Source organism: Topomyia yanbarensis, chromosome 3, assembly GCF_030247195.1.
Source record: "Topomyia yanbarensis strain Yona2022 chromosome 3, ASM3024719v1, whole genome shotgun sequence".
Lineage (NCBI taxonomy): Eukaryota > Metazoa > Arthropoda > Insecta > Diptera > Culicidae > Topomyia > Topomyia yanbarensis.
This window is the reverse complement of record NC_080672.1, coordinates 24,559,139-24,583,002: the sequence shown is the minus strand read 5'-3', so window position 1 is coordinate 24,583,002 and position 23,864 is coordinate 24,559,139. Positions and strand designations below refer to the sequence as shown.

Sequence of the window (23,864 nt, the reverse complement as noted above, 5' to 3'; positions counted from 1 at the left end):
TTAAGTGCGAGAATGGTTTCAGAGATATCGGGGCTAACGTCGTACATTGGAGTAAACATCGATAATAGGGGAGAGGGCTGAGTTGTGGACCATCAGCACTTAGGGTAAAGTGCCTATTCTCACCATACTAAGCAGGGTGCCTCACTAATTCATTAATTTCTCGACCTCCAATCAACGGATTGCCGAAAAATTGACATCAACAGCTTTGCTTCGTTGTTAAGAACTAATATAATAACACAAATGTGCTGAAAACAGTGAAATTCTCGTGTTTGAGCGCAACAAAAACTCGAATCGAGTGGCCCTATTGTTGCGCTACCATTTGACTCAATGCGTTGAACAAAGATGGCAGACAATGCTCTAACCAACGGCTTCAAATGGGTAGAGTGATAATAGAAACATGGCGCAAATGGGCTCATCACCCTATTTCTTTTTCTGATTGGCCAGTATCGCCATCGGTCTGTGCAAGTTTGTGTTTTATCTTGAGCCAATTTTTGTCCTGACACTGAAGCGTACAGTGGTATCGTTTGTGACAGTTGCAGACGGCGTGTTTACAATTGATCGCGAAAAGTTTGATTGTTCATAAAGTACTATCCAAATAGCTGAATTTATCCCGAAAATGTTAGCGATTTGAGTCTATTTTTCGATTCAATATTGATTGATGTCGTATTGAGATTGATGTTGTTTTTGACGTTTCCAAAATTGCGTTATGGTTAGGTTGTTCTTCATACTATATGGGCACACAGGATAGCTTTTATTCAAATATTAATAATAATATTCATAATATTAGATGTCACACTATTTCACTGATTACTCGGCCTAGAATGAATGGATTGTGCTTATTTTCTAAATTGGCTGGCCAGTCAAAAAAAATTAACTTTTCGGCATACATACCATTATGCGTGTTTGACTTCGTTTTTTTTCGAATTTTATCAGGATTTGCCATGGACCTGCTCTTCCATCAAAACACAAATCTGTGTAGATAAAATAGTAGCGTCTTATATTCATTTTTCCAATGGTATGTTGGATTCTTCAATATCTTTATTCTGTGAAAAATTACAGTCCAAAAACTAAGCTCGGTTCACATCCTAGCCGTCTCCCCTACGTACCCTCGTTATAACGTATTTTCGACTGTCTATAATCATCGGATTGTAAGATAGTTTTCAATCATGAAAAATATCTAAACATGTTCTCTAGTCTCCGGTTGTTAATAACAGGAAACGATTTTGTTGTCTTGGAAGGAATGTATTCAGGGAAAGAATTTGGTACTCCAAATACCGTCTACTACCGGAACGGACAAATTGATTGAATTCTTCATATTAATGAACAATCCAGTCTGGTCGGAGCTCCAAATGTAATGCTGTAAAATCTTGCTTCGTCGCGCTATAGAAGGTGTGATGCTACAGAAAACTAATATCTTGGCTTTTTTAAGATTTTTTGGTGGTATCCAATGGAACAAACGTCAGTTAAACGAAAGCAATCATGTAAAAGAAATCCCCCCAGAGGCAGGATTTGAACTTGCAACCCTTGGGACTCCGGCCCAATGCGCAAACCCTTCTGCTATCCCTGGGCTATGATGATATCCAAGGAAGAACACATTATTATCCCATTGGTGATTGTGCCACTGCCTTTAGAGCGATATCGCACAAAACCGCCCGACACATTTGATTTTCTCGCTAGATATCAAGGCCCAGATTTTTATTATCGTACGATGTCTTATTTTAGTTCATTACCCATCGTACTTCGGTGGATGAGGGAACTAATGAAGATTGTCGTTTGTTTTTATTTCTTTGGGTTTTGACGCAAGTGCCAATAACTTATTTAAGACTTTTTTGGTGGTATCCGACGAAGAAAACAGATCCAAATGGTGCGCTAAACGAAAGCAATTATGTGAAAAAAAAAATATCTCAGGAGCAGAATTAGAAACTGCAACCCTTGGGACTCCGGCCCAATGTACAAACCCTCATGCTATCCGTGGGCTATGATGATATCCCAGGAAGAACATTTGGTTGTTATATGTATCTTGACAAAACAAACAACATTCTAAAATAATATACCATATTTAAAAAGTTACGTGAAAAAAAAGTTTTTAAGGGGTCATTCACAAAAACTAACAACTTCGTGTGTAGTATGAATATGCATATTTGGAATTCAGTGAAGATGTTCGCAAAAACAAAATCTTCAATATTTCTTTTTCATACTAAAAAAAAACTTGTGGGAAATAACTATAATGGGAATTAATTATTCTACAGCAGAAGAAACAGGATTCTTCTGACACTACAAATGGTTCAGTCCGGCTTCTCATCTTGCTTGGTTCAGAAGCTAGAAATCGGTCCGATGTCATAGACTGGAAAATATCAATTTTTACACTCCGTTCCTGAAAGATTTTATGAATATCACAACAAAATGTTTGAAATCGTACGCGGTAAAAATGTTCTTAAAATCGTGGATAAAGTGCCATGAATTCTGGAACAATCACGTTTTTACGTTATGAAAACAGGACCATGAACAAAAATCATTTATAAAATTATTATTCAGTAACGCCCGCGTAACGCTTTTATTAGTGGAAATATTTGTTTTTGTTTGGTAAATTTCAATCACTGTTTCCGCCAAGTCATTTGTAATTCTATTTTCTGTACGCGAACTAGTTCACAACTTTATGAGCATTATTAATAAAACCAAAGGTTGACTCATGATATTTTCAGAGATATAGGAACCTTAGTTCACAAAATCAAAATATTCTGGATATTTTCTCGTGAACCATCTCACGAAATTCGGAATCGTGAACTAATTCATGATTTCCAATATATTAGTCACCATCCAATATCCGTGCTCGTGAAATAGTTCATAAAATCATCAAACATTATTCATGTGTTCGTGAACGGATTCATGCTACCTAATATATTAGTGACGATCCAATATCCGTGCTCATGAAATAGTTCACGAAATCATGAAATATGCATGTTTTCGTGAACTGGTTCATGATACCTAGTAAAACAGTCACAACTTATCATTCGATTTCGTGAAATAGTACACAAAACCATGAAATATTATTCACGTATTCGTGAACTAGTACATGATTCCTAATATATTAGTCACGATCCAATATCCGTGCTCGTGAAATAGTTCACGAAATCATTGAATATTATTATTATTCGTGAACTGGTTCATATATCATACCTAGTATAATAGTCACAACTTATTATTCGTTTTCGTGAAATAGTTCACGACATCATAAAATATTATTCATGTATTCGTGAACTGGTTCATGATTTCTAGTACATTATTTACAAGCTATTTTGCGTTCTGATGATATTTAGAAGATATTCCTAATCTTTTACAATTTCATGCAACATGGTAATGAAATTTTCACGTGAACTCTTTCACAAAATTTGGAGTATTATTCATGGAATCATATTTGTTTCATGTACCTTTTCATAAAATGCCCAGCTGCTAATGACAAGTAATAGGTACGAGCAGTAGATATGAAAAAGCATTAGGACCTCGAACATCGTTATTCATTTGATAAGGTTCATGGTGCTGTCTGGACAGACAACGAAAACTGCACTGAGAATTCCAAACAGTGTGTGTGGTATAGTTCACAGAACACACATTTTCATGACCCAGTTAATATTGTCACGTTATTCCGTGTAAAAAAACCGATGGTAACCAAAGCGGCCAGTTCACGTTAAGGCGAAAAGAATTTACGAATACCGTGATGAAACCGCTGATATCATGAACATTAGTCACACTACTGTTCGTGTCAAATTAGAAAGTAAGCTGTGAAATAAAATATCACGATAACATAAAGAGGAATTACGAAAATCGTGACTAAGATTACACAACTGGTGACAAAAATATCTAAAATCGTGACTAAGATCCTGAAATCATGAACATAAATCACGCTACTCTAAAATATCACAATAACGTAAATAGAAATTACCAAAATAGCGACTAAGATCCTGAAATCAAGACCTTTAATGCCGCTAGTCTGACAGAAAAATCCGATAGTAAACTCATGAAGAAAATAGCACGGTAACGTGATGAGAAATCACAATAATCGTAAATAAGCTCTTGAAATCATGAACAACGTTTGACTGTCGGCAGTATATTCCCAACTCATGAACAAGAATCACGACAAAAACTAAACATGTCCAGGAAACAAAAACAGTAACCCAACCAAACATTCTAATGTAACGCAATGTATATATTTGGGACGAACTAGTTTTGGAAAACACAATTACTTTCATGAATACGTGGTTTATTATTCATAATTTCAAGAACTTGGTCAGGGTTTTCGTGAATTGTTCGGATTTTTTTCCGTGCACCACGTTTTCCCAATAATTTAAAACGGGTCCCTGTGTTGAATTCTGAGACATGTTTTACTACTTTAATATTATTATGCTGTTTGCAAATCTACCATTGAAATACACTTAACACAAGCAAAATTAGGCAAACATTTTTTCTCCAATAAGAAGAACATTGCTTTAAACCACATTGCGTTAAGGGCTGGAAACCTATAGCTAAATTAGTTATGAAATTAGCGTTTCGAGTTCGTCTCATCACGATGGAAAAATTTATCATAGAGCATATTACATTTGCTTGCTAAGCCAGACCAAGTTTCGACTACATTAGTTCTCATCGGTTTAATCAGAGCTTGCGAAACATTACGCAAGACTAGGGATTCGCTCAGTAAGATAAATAGTGTTTTCGTTTTTAAACCTAACGTCAATCCGGCGGTAGCTTTGTCCTGTCACTAAGCTTGTGTCAGATTCTGACGAGACGAAGTCGAAACGCAAATTCCATAATAATTTCACAAGCAAAACATTCTTCTTCTGCTGAAATAAAATAATCTGGATATCAGAATTAAAAAAAAGTTAAATTCAAAACAATAATTTACGGACAAACGACAATCGCTAAAGCAAATTATGGGCAACGGAGTAATACACTTAACGTATTTTCTATTCCGTCTATCGTACACGTTAGTTGTGAAGTAAGTTGTACTGCTTGATTCAAACCATTTTGCTGTTTATGCTTGAAAGTAATTTTAAAGAAATTTTACTTAACCAATAAGGCATTGAATGATTCTTCTTCCGATTTGTGAAAATGTAAAAATGCTGAGCATCGATGTATACATTTTGTTAAGCTTACCACATTAAACGAGTACACAAAACGTCTATCGAAACCGATTGCAAACCTTTCCACAGATTCAATTTCCACAAAAAAGATAATATAACACGAAGTCTGCCTTCTCATCTCGTACATATCAGAAGTAAAAAACACACCGCTTGTGAACAGCACACAAACGAAAAATACTACCTGCGCCGCACCGCTGTAGTGTGTACATATAAACTATAGAACACCAAAGTCCCGTTGCCCCTAACCGCTTATGGAATGAGTGAATCACACACATGAAATGAGTAATTGATTCGCCGACCCCTCTTAGAACTATAGTGCCGAAGTGTAATAGTTGATCAAGGTGAAAATGGAACTTTTGATTACAGAAATGTCACACATACCACTACATCATACGAGACAAGTAGTACTAATAACGTTCAACTCCAGAAAGCTTCGTAGCGAAAAACAACATGCAACACGACGAAAGTAAAACGAATATGAAAACGTCAAAACCAAGATCCCCATGTAAATATATGAACCTTGATCTGACGGAAATCGCTTTTTGTGTGATACTTTGGACCGAAAGAAGTCACATGGACCATATCTTGATTTCATTATTATGATTCTTATTTTTTATTGAAGTAATTTACAAACAACTGTTAAGAAATAATTATACCGTACAAAACCGATTGAACTATTATTATTTACAAACCAGATTTCAATTGAGAACTTAACACTTTGTTCATTCTTATCGAGCTTCAATAACATCTGCTAGACGTCCTGCCATTGGATCAACCAATTATTCCAGGACCGACATGTCAATTTACGCCCCTGCTTTTTGTATCGTTGTTTGCAGCCAACTGAAGTACTGTATCAAATTGTCGTCCTTTTGCAAATACACACTGAAATAAAATACCCCGAATGTTCTCTACTGGGAATAGATCAGGGTAGATAGCAGACCATTCCAAGACTTTGATGTTGCGTGATGCGAGAAAAGATTTTGTTCGTTTTGAGGAATATATTGCGATATTATCCTGCAGAAAAATTCAGATTTCTCTGCACACAAAATTGCCAAAATTAATTAGGACATTCCCAATGAGCCATCTTGTGTAATATAATTAAAATTGAGGCCTTGCCGCGATGTTTGAATGTAGCCCAAATCAGGATAGAGCCACTCCGAAAGATTCGTGAATGGCGTTTCTCAAGCCCGCCCTCCAATACATCTAACAGTCATTAAACATAAAGCAGTACGAGTGGGTTTCACAAAAACATCATATGTTTTAGGAGAATGATTGAAAATCAGTCATCTTTTCTAGTCTAGTCTGGTCTACACATACACAGCCAATACATGTAGGAAAATTGCAGACGTTCTCCTACAATTTTTCTTGTCTATATTAATGTTTATGGTACATATGATATGTGACACAATCATTAAAGCGGACAGGCCAACTGTGCAGCGTACAAAGTGAAGATGATTCAAAGTTATATGGCAATTAAATTATTCATTTAATGAAGAATTTAATCAACGAACTGTTTCAAACCTTAAATAAGGAAGAAACGTGGACAACCGTACCAACCGTTTCAATTTGATGGGGATTCGATAAATCGTTGGGAGTGACTTGGCTAAGAGGGTTAATGTCACTCCTTTGGTTCCAGGTTCTTGGGATGGGATGGGGCAGAAGTATGTCCTGGATAACGAGCCTAAGTTAAAGCGGCTTTACTCGCTCGATTGAAAATCAGTCACGAAAATAATTTTAATTTAGATGGACCTGGCTGGATATTCTTGGTGGGAGGGAAACATCGATTTTTCGGGCGGATAATGACACAATGCATTCCTCAAAATGAATCAAATTCTTTTCTCGCATCACGAAATGTCGATGTCTTGACATGGCCTGCTATCTGCACTGATCTAAACCTAAGAAAGTACATTTGGGGTATTTTGTTTCAGCGTGTATTTGCACAAGGACCACCAATTTCCTAGAACTCCAACGTTCCGTATTCTAGTACAAACTAGCATATACACGATAGCGGCAATCGCCCAGTATTTGTCCGGTTTAACAGGGAAGAGGTGTTCGATGTAACTCTCTGCTCTAACAGTATTGCGTTGGCAAACTGGCTCGTCCGATCCATCGTTATGTTATCATAAAATACTTCATTTTTAATCATTTCAACGTCTCCCTAGATATCATTACATATCGTAATCCCAAATCTGCGAACTTGACGAAGGGTTGGCGACTAGGTCTTACGAATGTTTACAACTATTAAAGCTCCAAGTGACTTGGATGCGGTCGTAGATATAACAAACTCCCTTATAGCAGCATCATACAAGACGTTTGTTTGCTTCGAGTTATGCGTGCTTATACAATTTGGTGAAATGCCGAAATTGCTTGTTTCAAAGAAGTTATTTGGATACTTGTCGAACGAAGATGAAGTGCTCAATTAACTTTTTGACACACACTCTTCAGGCTGCATGGAGCCATCACAGGCGACTGCTCTTGTGTTCTTTTCAGGTAGTTCTTATTCTTGGGCTTGTAGAGTTATGACAACCGTTTTGATCAAATGGGCGCTTGAAAGTTTTGCTCTGTATACGTCTACGGGAAATATGGATAATGCACAAGGTTCGTTCCTGGGCTGCATTCGAACCTTGCTTTCAAACAAAAAAAGAGTAAATCACAAAATAAATTTCGCCCATTACGGGAGAAACAACTGTTAAGAAATAATTATACCGTACAAAACCGATTGAACCATTATTATTTACAAACCAATTGAGAATTTAACACTTTGTCCATCCTTCTCAAGCTTCAATAACATCTGTTAGACGTCCTGCTATTGGATCAATCAATTATTCCAGGATCGACTTGTCGATATGTGAGTCCGAAAGTGTCAAATAATTTGTCGCTCTTTTCGAGTACAATTGCAGTATTCTATTTAGGGCACTGACTGGATAAACTCAAACTCAATAATCACATGGCTACTATTCCGCGTGCTGAGTACTATTCGTGTGATCTCTGTGAATTCGATTATGGAACTTCATATCCTTTGATATGTAATTGCCACGCAGTAATGAAATTGTGTCTCCTGATTATTGATTAACCATACAAGAGATGAATCTAGTGAAAGGAAGCTAAAACTCAAAGATCGGTTATTGTTGCTAGCCCAGTGTGGTTAAGAGGCATACCTTATCAATAGGGTTCATTATTTCTTACTGAGGTAAGAATCCAGGCTGTTTATTGTTTTGTGTTGTCATTTTATACCTCCCTACAATATTCTGATTTCGGAAGTGTCCATAAATTAGATGTTTCAGGATTTTACCGTCAACAAATCTACTTCCATTTTTTTTTCGTGGGGATATTCCACGTTGGACAAGGTACATTTTATAAAAATTGATTGAAGAATTATAGATTACATGAGAAAATGATAAAATTTGATAAGAATGACAATGTGCCCTAGAACCCCCACTTCCCGTATACTAAGATCACACAGATTCCGTTTGATTCTGGAGATTTTTTCACATTAGAAATACCGAAAAATGTACAATTTGAGGTATAAGGCAGTAATATTTTAAAACTAATGGGATTTTGCAAATATGATATCCCTACACCCCACTTTTCTTTTTTCAATCAAATGCAAGTTTTGACTAAATTTTTTGTAGTGATGAGCCTTTTTTCATCATATTAGGCAAAGTGTTTAACTGTTTTCTGAGTGTTTCAAATAGACGTATTAAGCAATGAGACACTCTTATTCTTTTGATTATTACGCTGCGGCCATGAAACAAACTAATGATGCATTATGCTATATTTCTCCCCAAGAAGAAAAATGTAACAAAAAACCAATTTTTCTCCACTACGAAGAAAACCACTTTTGCGCATGAGGGGTACAAAGTCTATAAGTAAATTAGCTATGGAATTTGCGTTTCGCTCTCCTCTCGTCAGAATCCGACACAAGCCTAGTGCCAGGACTAAACTAGCGACAGATTAACTCTAAAAACGGTAGCACAATTTGTGTTCCTGAACAAACCTCTATTCAAGCGTGATGTTCCGCAAGTTGTCAAATAATGTTGACTGTGACTTCGACGAGCACACTATGCAAATAAATTAGTTAAAGAATTTGCGTTTCAACTTCGTCTCATCAGAATCTGACACTAACTTAGTGACAGGACTAAGCTAGCGCCAGATTGACAAGACTAAACTAGCGCCGGTTTGACTATTTGTGTTTCTGAGCAAACTTCTAGCCGTGCGTGATGAAGTAATGATTAAGCTGATGAGAATTAATGAAGTCGAAACTGTATTTCTCCTTAGTGCATTAAAATACATAAAAACTGTTTTTTCTACACTAAGGAGAAAATTGTTCTCAACCACATTTGCGAGTTAAAGACACAAAGCCTATAACTAAATTAGTTATGATATTTTGCGTTTCAACTTCGTCTCGTCAAAATCCGACACTAACTTAGTGACAGGAGTAGTTGAGCAGCAAACGTAAATGTGACTGAGACTTTAGCAGAAGAGAAAATATACAAAGAGAGACTTTAATTGATTTAATTGACAGATTGAACCATTTGAATAATTTTGCTAGAATGATTCCTATGTGCAAATGAGATTATCTCTTCCGTGTGTAACTCGGCCACGTTTACAATAGCTAATTAGCTCTGCATAGCTGCATACAGGAAAATTATTAAAAAAGTTTCATAATAGCGCCGTGATAATTGAAAGAGAATATAAACAAAGAGAGGCTCTCAGTGACATATTGGACCTTCTGAAAGAGCATTACTAAGTTCGTTTCTTTTGACCCGCTATTACTGTTTCATTCATGGAAATTCAGACAGGACAGAAAGTAATCGCAATGAACAGAGTTTGTAAAAGTCTGGTGTACAAAAAAATCAATATTATTCACAGTAAAATAAGTTTTTGGTGTGGAACGCAATCATCCGGATTGCCAGATCACCGGGTATCGTCAATTCAATAAAAACAATAATCGTCCCCGAGATTCAATTCCGTCCCGATTCAATTTTCCACAATCGTTCACCAACCAGCACGCAGCAGCAACGGGGCAACAAACCATAGATCGAGCATATCTACCATACATTTTCATCTATATCAGTCATCCTTCCGTTCTTGGTTGTGTTTATTAATTTTCATTTTCCCACTCTCCTCTCTCTATTCATTTACAGGACGCTCGAAAGGATACCAACAACCTCTACCATCCTCTCTGTTTCACCCGTGTGCCCCGTGAGAGAGAGAGAGAGAGATCAACGTGAACGCTGAGAGCTCGCAGCAAGGACACACCGTAGCGGCAGCAGTAGTGAGTGTGCACTCAGCGAGAACGGTAGTGCTACGGTCGGTTACGGGTGGTAATGCTATTTGCCTTCAATATCCTTCTCATCACCACAGTGTGCACCAGTTGGTGAAAAGTTTAGGAGTTGGGAGTTTAGTGCTACAACAGCAGTTGCCTTCGAGACACAAAACGGACCACGACACTGGGATAGAGCTCTGAACCGGAACGGACGGTGTCGATCAATAGAGGAGCAATAACAACAACAAAAAAGTTTAATCGGAGAATCGGGTCACGCGTGTCAACTTCAAGGGGGATTATCTCACTTGTGTTCCGTGGGCTCCACACTTTCGTTCGCACGGGGGGACGGACGTCCCGAGCGGGTTGCGATGATAAATTAAAAGTGAGAATCAGTCCAGTTCTTCCGTTATTAAGTTATATATATGTACGTTCCGTTCCACTCGACGGGTGAATCGTTCGGCGCGGCAAGACAGAACAAGAATTCGAGGAACGTTCCCGTTTCGAAATACACACCGTATCGACGTTTTCTAGTTTTTCGGTCGAACCGAACATAGAAGTACGGGAAAGAAGAAGCAAATAATTAAATATTCCGCCAGTGTGTATGGTAGAAAGAGAGTGAGTGCTCTGTGTGTCTATGTTTCTTTCATGTTCCGTGCCGTGCTGGCGGGAGGAAAGCACTGTAGAATGAGTAAGCTTCTATCTGGTTCCCGGTGTTTCTAGTCCTCCTCTACGCACCCCGCGCCGTTGCACGACCTTCCGAGAGCTGATTTGCTTTGCTTGGTGGTTCGCTCTATCATTAGGACAGACGCGGCTCGGCTCGGCTCAGCTCAGCTCGGTTGTGTGTTCAGTGTTAAGATCTGGAATATTATTCTCCGGTCGGGATCCAGTCCAGGATTTGTGTGAGTGTTTGTGTATTTAAGAGGAACGTGAAGAGCCCAGCCAGGAGTGTCAGGGGCTACAGAGTTCTTGTTTCTTGGAGGTGTGCTGATGCTAAGTAGAAGAAGAAACAGACATGTGATAAATATGAGCACAGCGGTGTTCAGCTGAAGTTCTGAGGGCCTATGCCTGCCTGCCTGCTTGCTTGCCTGCCTGCCTGGAAATAGAAAGGTTGGGTGAAGAAAAAGGAAAAATAAGTTTCAAGTGTTGTGTTTTAACGCCGAGCAAAAGAAGAAGCTGCGAAAATGACGAAAACCTTTCATGAAACTCGAAGAAGATGTGCTTAGACAGTGTTTCGGAGCGGTTTTGCTCTAGTTTGGGATAATTTTCATCATTTCGGGGGTGAAAATCGATAATCCTCTAGTTCTCGGGGCGTGGGTTCAAGTGGAGACCCGAGTGAAGTGAGTGTGTGCAGTTTAAGAACCTCTTGAAGAGGGGACGAGGTGCGAAAGTCGCCACCGCGCGACACATACCAGAGTTTACAATGCTTGCCGAAGGGACATTGCACAAGAAATACAAAATCTCCTTACCGCTGGACCGTCCCGTTTGCCAAGGTGATCGTAGTAGGATCAGCAGTAGGAGTACTATAAACGAACGAAAACAAGAAGATACTTGCAGCAGCCTTAGTAGTAGGATCAGTGATATCAGTAGCTGTCTACGGCTGTCGGATGCTGGCTGCTCCTGTAGCCAGACGACGGCTGGCGGTGATCCCTGTAGCACATGTAGCAGTAGTAACAGATCTAGTACTAGTTCCCGCAAATCTGGCCGACGGAGACAGCTCCGACCGCCGGACACGGTGAAGAAGGTACGAGTGAGAACCTGTGCCGGTACCAACGCAACCTCCAGGTACGAACCCAGTCGATCACGGAGGCCTCGATCGGTGGCCAGCAGCTTCATCATCACACGCCGATGCTCCTCCTTAGCGATAGTGTCAATTAGTACCGTTCTATTGTTGTGCCACTGTGGACCATCAGCATTCCTCCTTAGCCCCAGTTGGGCCGTCCTACTCGATGCCAACGGGGAAAGTGCCGGACCGGCCGGGGCTCCGGTGCAAGCCTTCGGCGACGGACTGGGCAATTTTAACTTGGAACGAAGCATTGCGGCCGTGTTTAGCCGGGTGGCGTATGGCTCGACGACGACAACGAAACGCAGCATACCGGACAACGTGTACGTGCCCAGTCTGACAACCGTATCGACGCCACTGCTGACGACGTTTAGGTGAGTACTTACTGTTGTTTTGTTTGTTTGTACGTTCGTTCGTTTGTTGACACGTTCTATCCCGTTTTCGGAGAGTAGAACTCGAACGCACTCGTAATCAGTTGACGCCGCTCCGATGTGCCCACGAAAAGCAGGGGAAGGAATCTACAATTGATTTATGGCGCGGAGGTTGAGTGACCAAACCCAGCATTAAAATTCCACGATTTATGACTATGATAGACTTCCCGTTCGCCCAAAAAAGGGGGAATACGATAAGAGGTTCAATTTAGATTTCATGTTCTCTGGCAATCAATGCTTCCTGATCGTTAGATTGGTGAAAAACTGTTGTTTTCCTCTGGGAAATTACACATGTGCGGAAGTAGTATTTCGTGATTATCAGACTAGTCTCTCGATGGCACGGTGGAGGTATTGACGTAAGCAATGTGCTATATTTTTGAAGTTATGTTTTAAATGTGTTTTTAGGTTTCTCTCCAACTGTACGCCCAGCGAAGCTGTATAATGATGTATACAGAGCTTTTCCAATAAGGCCAAATCGATGCTGATATGGAATAATACAAAGAATGTGGGAGGTTTTAACGAAATTCCTTTTCGTGCGTATGTTTTCTATATGGCATAATATATGAAAAGGAGCAGTGATCGAAAATTTTCTAGACTAAGTATTTTGCCTCGTTTGACTTTGTAATTATTTAACGAGTACGAGTGAAGAGATTGAAAAATTGTGGTACACTATAGCATTTTCAAAACAGCGCTTCTCGTCAGTAACTGGCACCAACTGGGTGTCTAGTTAGACAATGTATCTTAACTAGTACTCAAATTAGCACTAGTTAGACACACAAAAAATCCAGACACGACGCATGTGAGCACCTCAAGCAACTGCCTTGTCCCGAGTGATATCCCGGGAAGCAAATACAGAAGCTCAGGTTTGTTGATAAGAAAGCGAAAACTAACTCTTGATTTTGGCTAGGGATCCAAACGCCTGGCATTATGCAACATTAATTCCCAAAGGGAAAATTGGATTTAGATACATCGTGTAACTAAGCACCCAATTGGTGCTAGTTACTGAGGAGATGAATGCGAAACACAAAAATCAAACTTAATTTATGCAATTCAGGTTCAGATTAAATATTGATTTGAACGACCAACTGATAGCAAATCTACACGGAAATAAACACTCTGATGTCATCATAACGTTTACAGTCCGCAACGATACTGTATCAGTGCAGTAATTCAATTTTGTTGCATTATATTTGTTGAATGATTTGCAGTCGCGATGTCGGTGGTTTTGAGCGCTGACACACGGAAAGTGTCATAAACCAGTGAATTCCAGTGCCATGAATTCTGGAGCAATCACTTTTTACGTACTGTACTGTGAACAAAACTTATGTGTTTCTTATTAATGTTCAATTTACTTGCATAACACCTTAATTTGCGAAGAAAATAATTTTTGTGAACATCAGCCTCCGCTATATTATTTTCACTCATTTTTTTGTACGTGAACGACTTTACAACATTACGAACATTATTCATAAATCAAAGATTGGTTTCGTGAGCTGCTTCATGATTCCTAGTCATAATTCGCCATTCATGCTCGTGAAATTATTCACACAATTATAAACCATTATTCATAGATTCGTGAGATAGTTCATGATTTATTGTATATTAGGGACAACTCACAATTTCAGCTCGTGAAATAGCTCGCGAATTCATAAAACATTATTCATGGATTCGTGAACTGATTCATGATCCCTTGTCTATAAGCCACTCAATTTTTATTAACGTGACTTTAAACTAAAATTTTTTTTCGTTGCACTCGTATATTAGTCACAAATCATCATTGGTGATCGCGAAATCATAAACTGTTATTCATGGATTTGTTAACTTGCTGTTGATTCATAGTGCATTATTGTACGCATTCCATCTATCTTGCATGCGTGTGATATTTAGAAGGCAATCATTTTCACTTTCATGGAACATGTAATGTGTACTTGTGGAATTTACTCTTTTCTTTTATCGTGATTACATCCTGATATTCTCGTAGATAGCTAGAATTTCACGTCCTAATATGTTCTTTACTTTATTGAACTGCAAGAATAGGAAAAAAAAATAAGAAAAGAAAACCGTCTATAGCAGATGAATGTGTGGATAGAATGTCGGGTAATTTTTTCGACGCGCGATTTAATTATTGTAATGCCAATGTTTATGATCACTAAGATGAATACAAAAACATGAAATAGTTGACAGTATTACAGTTCTGAATGGAGACACAGAATATAACCCCTTTTAAAGAAAAATCAAACGGACCTTGGCCTAAGATGAAGCTGTCGAATTGCACACAAAGTTTTTTGTGTGGCAAGCGATCTGTAGATGTGTCAAAATAAACCATTTTTTTAAAATTAAATCTGGAACCGTCTGCCGACAAATCTACATTGCCGAATACCTGCAAAAGTCATGAAGGTTTGACACTAGCTCTGTACTTCTTTTGCTTTCCTAAACGGTGGAAAAAATTAAACATTCTTGAATTTCACTCTGTCAGAAAATGTTGGGCCATCGGAAGCGAAAACTTCGTAAAATCGCACCCCTTGTTCTTTCTTCGAAATCATCCTTTCGAGTTTGAACCGCTCATATGGTAGTCGGTCTTTGCCAGTGTTGCTCTTCTCCCATCCGAGCCGATAAATCGAGAGCCCTTGTCGTTGTGTTTATTATATTTATTGCGCGTAATAAACATGTCGTTTGCAATTTGGCATTTACCCCATCTATGGAAACCTATCTTATGGGGAGAGTGGAGATGCCAACTTGTCATTAACATTTCGCAGTGAATTTCTGAACATTCATTTGGGATATTTTTTATGCTTTTTATACGTTTTCTTTGTACTACAAACTTTGGAAATGATTATTGCAATGTTGATAAGAAGCAATACTCCCGATAGCCGACTGTTCGGAGTTCAAATAGCTCGTTTCTAATTCTCGGAAATTGATCGCAAGCGACCTCGTACATATTGCTAAGATCATATTGTCTATAGATGAATAGCCCTCTAATAATTATATTCCACGCGGCTTTATCCTTTTATGTGACCCCCTGCGGAAGAATAATTATTAAAATGCCTTATTCGAACGGCATTCATATTTATACTGGAGGTCGCACACCTGAAAACTTTGATCTAAAATAAAAAGACAAAACGCGTGAGTTCTTAGCTAAATCACAAAATCTATCAAGATATATCCTGATTCATCTCCCTACCTACCTCGCTCATTATAGTCACAAGTGTTGAACTGACATTCCTTCCCATCCCAAAATTGATCATACTATAATCTTAGTCTCTTTAGGTTGCACGTTAAGTATGATGTACTACTCACAAGTATCATACAATTGGTTCAATATGCAATTTCAACAGGCTTTGATCAATCACGGGAAATTCATGGGCAGTCGACTAAGCTAAGCTAATTCATTGTGCTGGTTGTTGGTTTGGAGACACTAGACCAATCGTTGTTTCGCTATTAGCACAGGAAGTTGGTTTCGAAATATGAAGCACATTAGTTATTGGTTGACTAATTGATTGTGTTTAATCAACATCTTTTTAAAATAGTTTTTTTTGTATTGGTTGCAGTCGATTATCTTAACGACTTTGGAGCATTGTTGTAATATGATGTCTGATTACACGTAGGTAGGTGTACAGTGTTATTTGCCAACCGCATTTTATCAACACGAAATCCGCTGGGAATGCCACTGAAATTTTTCCTCATGTGTTGTTTGCGACGCATTCCCCCTTCTCAGTATTTTGACATATGAGAAATTCCACGAAGATCCGTCCGAAAATCTTTAAAATCGCGACCGACCATCTTAGATTCCAATGAAACTTTACACGTTTCACCGTCATGCAAGACTAAATATTTGCCACAGGTAATAAGATTATTTTGACTCAAGAGCAAGTTTTCAAAAGGGCGTAAACGTTTCTACGTGTATGAATTTCAATTTTTTTTTTTGTTCGATTACTGTATTTTATACAGCAAAAATATCTGAGAACGAGTTACAGGGAATGAATACTTCTGTCTGAAAAAAATATACACTGAAAAAAAATGTCATTTTTCAAAAAAACAAAAATTTATGATAAAAATTTAAATTGCGAAAAAACCCATTTTTTAATTTTTTTATATTTTATTACCAAAAACCTAAAGAGAAAAGAAACATTTTGAATGTGATGATGGAGAAAAAATCGGTAAAAAAAGTTTTCCTAACAATAACTTCGTACATGTTTTTAAATTTCATACTAATAGACATACAAAATTGTAATTCTATTACAGAATATAATTCTAAGCACCATTTAAAATCAAAATGCATTTAACAAAAATCTTCCAAAATGCGATAGTTTTCGAGATATTTGAAATTTTGCTCCTTCAAAAACAATTAATTCGTGTAATTATGCTCTTTTTAAAAGTTATTCGCGTTACCCCATCAAAAAATGTCAAAAATTTAATGTTTATCGTTTTAAAGACGTAAAAGCAACTTTTTTAGTGTATTTGGATCCTGTATTTGGAGCTTTCAATAAAAAAGTTTTACTAACAACAACTTTTGACATTTTTTTATAATTCTTACTATTTGCAGTCAAAAATACAATTTTCTTTTTGAATATGATTCTAAACGCCATTTTAAATCGAAATGCTCTTAACAAAAATTTTCTAAAATGTAGTAGTTCTCGAGATATTTTAACTTTTGTTTCAACAACACAATTATTTTGTTTTATTACGACTTTTTCATAAGTTAGTCGCGTTTCTCCATCAACAATAATAGGTTTTTCAAAAGGCCCGTAAACTTTCCTGCAACTTTCTCTTTGACATCAAGGCGATATTGTGAAACATTTTAAAGTTACATGAAAACAACCAACATATGATTCAGCTATATAGTTTAATCAACAGACCCTATGGTTGAAATATATTTTGGTTGCTTTCATGTAACTTTCAAATGGTTTACAATATCGCCTTGATGTCAAAGAGAAAGTTGCAGGAAAGTTTACGGGCCTTTTGAAAAACCTATTATTGTTGATGAAGAAACGCGACTAACTTATAAAAAGGTCGTAATAAAACAAAATAATTGTATTGTTAAAACAAAAGTTAAAATATCTCGAGAACTACCACATTTTAGAAAATTTATGTTAAGAGCATTTCGATTTAAAATGGCGTTTAGAATCATATTCAAAAAGAAAATTGTATTTTTGACTGCAAATAGTAAGAATTATAAAAAAATGTCAAAAGTTGTTGTTAGGAAAACTTTTTTATTGAAAGCTTCTCCAAAAAAAGGTTGCTTTTACGTCTTTAAAACGATAAACATTAAATTTTTGACATTTTTTGATGGGGTAACGCGAATAACTTTTAAAAAGAGCATAATTACACGAATTAATTGTTTTTGAAGTAGCAAAATTTCAAATATCTCTATAATTTGTTAAATGCACTTTGATTTTAAATGGTGCTTAGAATTATATTCTGTAATAAAATTACAATTTTGTATGTCAATTAGTATGAAATTTAAAAACATGTATGAAGTTATTGTTAGAAAAACTTTTTTACCGATTTTTTCTCCATCATGCAATCACAATCAAAATGTTTCTTTTCTCTTTAGGTTTTTGGTAACAAAATATAAAAAATTTAAAAAATGGGTTTTTTCGCAATTTAAATTTTTATCATAAATTTTTGTTTTTTTTTTGAAAAATGACACATTTTTTCAGTGTATATTTTTTCGGACAGAAGTATTCATTCCCTGTAACTTGTTCTCAGATAGTTTTGCTGTATAAAATACAGTAATCGAACAAAAAAAAATTAAATTCATACACGTAGAAACGTTTACGCCCTTTGAAAAATTACTCGTGTATCAAAATACTCCAATTGCCAGAGAATATCATGGAGCTTCATACAGCGAACACACCTGCAAAGTTTCGTTCGAATCGACGATGGTCATATTTTGCGTTCGGCCGGTTTCTCATGGAATCCCTCATACATCTTTAAAGTGTTCAGTTCTAATGCGCTGCGCTAGGACGTGTAGGCGCATTTCAATTTTATCGTTATCCATATATTCAGGATCTTGGTTTTAACCTTGTCATATTCGAAGCCATGTTGTATGTTGTTCTTCGCAATGAAGTTTTCTGCCTGGGCTAAACTTGTAAACGTTGTCTATACACAGTTTTTCACGTGGTGTAACTGTATGTATGTCACCACCTTGAGATTAAAATCTGGTTTTACTTTTATTAACAGTTCAACGACATGTAGGTCAAAAAGAATTTCGTTTCATTTCAAGTCAATCGAAATTATGTTTTCCCGTTTTATAGACACTTTCATTTTCTGTGGCTGGTTAATTGCACTGCGCAGCTGCCGGAGGCGACGATATAATACTGTTTGTAAAGTCGATTTTGTTTGCCGTCAATATATTGTTTCCTGTTTGGTTGCAAAAACACCTTGAATTTAAAAATCCAACCGGAAAAGATATTCATCTTCGCGGACCCCCAGAAACCTATTTTCGGCTCCCTAGGGGTCCGCGGGCCTCAGCTTGAGAATCACATACAAACCAGTGTATCCGGTTTATTTTTGCTCTGACAGTCTGCCCTAAAGCATTTAGTTCGCCAGATTCGAGATCGAAATTAGTAATCGCATGTCGAAGTCAAATCGGTGAACTTAGTATTTCAAATGCTATCTACAAAAAATTGACGCCGGTAAGTCCCACACCGCCAAAGATCTATGATCCCGAATTAGGAACTTAATATCATTTGATTTGTAACTGCCCTGTGGTAATGCAATAGCGTATCTGGATTTTTTATTCTCCATACATTGATGAACTGCAGGGAACTAAAACTCAAGAATATGTTATTGCTCCTTATGTAGTCTGGTAAAGATCTATAGACTTTATAAGTAGGGTTCATTATCCCTTCGGCAGTAAAGAATCTAGGTTGTATATTGTTTTGTAATTTTCAATTTCTCTACCTTTTTCTTTCACCTCCCTTCTCCTGCCCACCAGAAAAGTAATGCGACGACATGGCATGACACGACATGATTCCTGAAATCGGTAGCAGCGTAGTTGTGTTCAGTTCGTTGCAGAAGGAGATTAGTGTAAGCGATAATCAATCGCGCGTTCTGTTCATTTGAACGCATTTCTTCAATGGGACGAAACGTAAGGTCGCATGTTATAAAAATAACTGCTTGTATCAAGCATCAGCCGAATAGCTGGGGATGAATCGCGAAACATAACTTATCAACCCCAGAAAACTTGTCGCTGGCAGGGCTCCGGGAACTGCTGGATGGCAGACATTTGAGATCGGTTTTAAAACCATTTGTGCCTTCCATATTAAACGATTTTGAGCCACCAGTCTCCAGTCTGCCGCACGCGCATCTTCCTCTCAGGTTCTCTGCTGAGCGTAACTTTAGTTGGTCTCTCATCAGGTAGTCAAGTCTGCCGTGTTTTATCAGCCTTTCAATGTCAGCTTGTTTGTACACTTAGTACTGCGACTGGGCCAAAATTTTCTACTGTGCTGCCGAATATTAAACGAACAATTCTTCTCTCAAGTCGGTAGTCTGCTTCCTTCAACGTTCAGTCCCTATAGCCGTTCAGAGTCAGTCCGCTTCTCGCAGTCTCTATTTTAAAAGGTAAAAATCCTTCTTCCACTGCTCTGCTATAAACACCATCAATGTCGATGTCGTTCGCGAAGCTAAGAAGGCGGAGTGCTGTGCTGAGCAATAGATTAGAGAGTGCATCGCCCTGATTCAATTAATCTAACGTCACAAACTAGTCGGTCATCTCTCTGGCTATTTAATGCTTGGTTTTGACCAACTCAGCGTCATTCCAATCAACATAATCAGTGTTGTCGGAACACCATATTCAAGCATTATCTCCCAAAGCTCGTTTCGTTTCACTAAATCGTACGGTGCCTTAAAGTCCACAAACAGATAATACATCCGCAAATTGTATTCCCGGAATTTATCCAGAATTTGTCGCAAGATTTGATCGTTTTACTCGAAACCCGGTTTTGCATTTGCCGAGAAAGGATTCAGTCAATGGGCGCAGTCTGTCACATAGAACACGAGAGAGTCCCTTGTAGGCGGCATTGAGGATTGTTATGCCTCGGTAGTTATTACACTTGAATTTGTAATCCTTGTCGGTAGTTGTTATACTCGAGTTTGTAACCCTCCTTGAAGATAGGGCCTATGAGGTCATCATCCAACTATTTCGAAGGCATTTTCAGCCAGATCATTCCGATCACGCAGTAGATTGCTTCGTACAGCCGGTCACTTTTTGAAGTTCGCTCGGGACTCCGTCTTTCGCATTGTTTGTTTAGAACCGCTCCGTTCATAAATTCATGAAAAAGATCATGGTTCCGGTTCATCGCGTTACCGCGCTATTTAATTCGCGAGTTAGGCTTTTGTGGTGAAGGTAGCGTGCATTATGCTAATAATTTCAGTCACAATTTTCGCAATTCACGAGAAATGTGATTTAAGTTCATGGCTTAGTCACGATTTAAATTTTCAAAATCATCGTCACGATTCACGATGTATCGTGATATTTGATTCTTAACCTTCGGGAAGTCGCGTTAGTGCACTGAGGCTGCTCTGAAAATCTGGCAAAATCGTCTTAGGCCAACTGCAGCCGCTCGTTCAGTGAGCCATTTGCGTGACTTCCGGAGGGTTAGGCGTACTTTCGAATCTGTTCATGGGTCATGTTCATGATATCAGTAATTTTATCATGTTATTCGTAATTTCTCTGCGCTTTTTCACGATATTTTATTTTTTTAATTACTATCGGATTTTTTACTCGGAGTAACGTGACAATATGAACTGGGTCATAAAGTTTGACTGATTCGCGGTATCTTGTTTTGTGAACTATATCACTATGTTTATGGCTCTATATGTTTGGTGTTCAGCAAAGTTTTTATTTTCTGTCCAGACATCACACTGAACCCTATCAAACGACCAACGATGTTCGAAGGCCTACTAGTTTTCGTTGCTTTGTTTTCATCACCGCTAGCAATTTTTGTATGGACGGTCATCGATTTTTTTTTGGTGAAAATTAAAACAAACTGCAGTTTACCGGACGTTTCGACCTACTAACATGTTCAGTCATCCTCAGTGGCTTACTACAATATAATATTTGTTAAAATCTAACATTAAACACAAATTTAAACAACATCGCTTACATGCTAACAACGTCTACATAATAAACAATCACATTATCAACTGCTGTCTTGTCTTGTACACTCAATCTCCGTTGGTGCTTTCTTCGGACGCACGGTGCTCTTTAGCTTCTCTATTAAGCCGTTGTATGCAGACCTAAACTTAATAGAATCCCGTTGTAGATTGAACGTGTTCGACTCGCCTTTAATTTTTATTTGGAACATTTCCACTATCAACCGGGTATCGGTCCTAGGTACCTCGTCCAATATTTTAGCATTTTTAAAATCAAAAAGGTGGCCTTCATTGATTGTATGTTGCGCTAACCCCGTACTTCCTACGCTTTTATTTTTCATATCGTTCTTATGCTGTTCCAAACGCTTTTTTAAAAATTGACTTGTTTGTCCAATGTATGTCTTATCTGTACAGACACCGCATGATATTTCGTAAACAACATTAGTTCGACGCTCTTTTTCTATTCTGTCCTTAAGCTTACTGTGTACTGTGTCTTTAATTTTGTCAATGGTTTTAAAAGCTAGTTTTATGTTATGCTGTGATAAATACCGGGCTATTTTTTCCCCCAGACCCGGTATATAAGGTACAGAAACAAATTTCATTGTCACACCAGTGTTTTTAGGTATTGTATTGTATTATTTTTTAGTATTGTTAGCATGTAAGCTAGTAGTATTTAGCATTGTTGTTTAAATTTGTGTTTAGTGTTAGATTTTAACAAATATTATATTGTAGTAAGCCGCTGAGGATGACTGAACATGTTAGTAGGTCGAAACGTCCGGTAAAATGTAGTTTGTTTTAATTTTCACCGAAAAAAATCGATGACCGTCCATACCACCCCCTACTAGTTTTCTTATATCTGCTGCTTGTGTCTTTTAATGGTCGCTAGCAGCTGGATGTATTTATATATTACATGAAAAAGTGCTTGGAACAAAAATGATTCCACGAATAATCATTCAAAATTTGTGAAAAAGTTCACGTGAAAACTTCATGCCCATAAGTAGAGTTGCATGAAATTTAAAATGATTAGGGATATCTTCTAAATATCACAAGCACGTAGGATAGATCGTGAATCATGCACTAGAAATCACGAACCAGATCACAAATACATGAATAATATTTCATGATTTTTTGTACCATTTCACTAACACAAATGATCAGTTGTGTCTATTGTACTAGGAATCATGAACCCGTTCACGAATACATGAATATTTTAAGATTTTGTGAACACGAGCACAAATGATAAGTCGTGACTATTATACTTGTAATAATGAGCTAGTTCATGAATACATACATATTTTATGTTTTTGTAAACTATTGCACGAGCACGTATGCTGAGTTGTGACTGTTATACTAGTTATATATGAATACTATATTTGGGTCCTTGCGAACTATTCCACAGGCTCGCGTGGCCATTCGTGGCTATTATACTAGGCATCCTAATATAGTAGGAATAATGAATCAGTTGACGAGGATTGAAAGGATAAAATTCCAAATTTCGTGAAATACTGAAAATATCCAAACTTTATTTTGTGAACTAATTCACAACTACGAAAACTACGATCAAGAGTACTACATCATGAATCAGTTCATGTCGTATAGTTGGACTCTGAAGAATGTTTCAGAATCTATCAATAAAATCACGAGTCAACCTTTGGTTTTGTGAATAATGATAATAAAGTTGCAAACTAGTTCAAAAACGAATTTTTCCACTAAAAAAAGTTATGCGGACGGGATTGAAGGGAAATTGAACACAAATGTACAATACACGATTTTTGTTCTGTTTTCGTAACATAAAACCGGGACCAAAGATCCCACCGCAGTTGGATACTCGAATTTCACTGAAATTGCTCGTACCCAATCTAGCGCAATGGGAAGGTAGGGATCCCTAGTAACAATTGAGGTTTTATGATACGCTTGCAGTCTCTCTTAAAACTTAGATTTCACTTGTAGTATGCTATAAAACTTAAATTGTTACTTGGGATAGGAGTTCTGTACCAGAGGTTTTCTTTTTTTATTATAGAATTATTAATTAACCTTAAGGCCATTCGCCTCTTTTTTTCCGGGTTAGAAAATCTCTTTGGAAACATTCCTAAAACCCTATGTACGGGGTTGGGGATCAAACCCAGGTGAGCTGCATGCAAAGCAATCGA

The 23,864-nt window shown here is 37.6% G+C and overlaps 1 protein-coding gene across 4 annotated transcripts in view; it reads left to right on the top strand.

The window, feature by feature from the left end:
* LOC131689989 (uncharacterized) overlaps positions 1 to 23,864 on the top strand; it is a 320,058-nt gene that overhangs the window by 259,880 nt on the left and 36,314 nt on the right. For all 4 annotated transcript variants that reach the window (XM_058975419.1, XM_058975416.1, XM_058975417.1 and 1 more), the window contains one exon: positions 10,283 to 12,558. In XM_058975419.1, coding sequence (XP_058831402.1) covers positions 11,825 to 12,558 — 734 coding nt within the window. In that variant the 5' untranslated portion in view covers positions 10,283 to 11,824. The remainder of the gene's footprint in view (positions 1 to 10,282; positions 12,559 to 23,864) is intronic.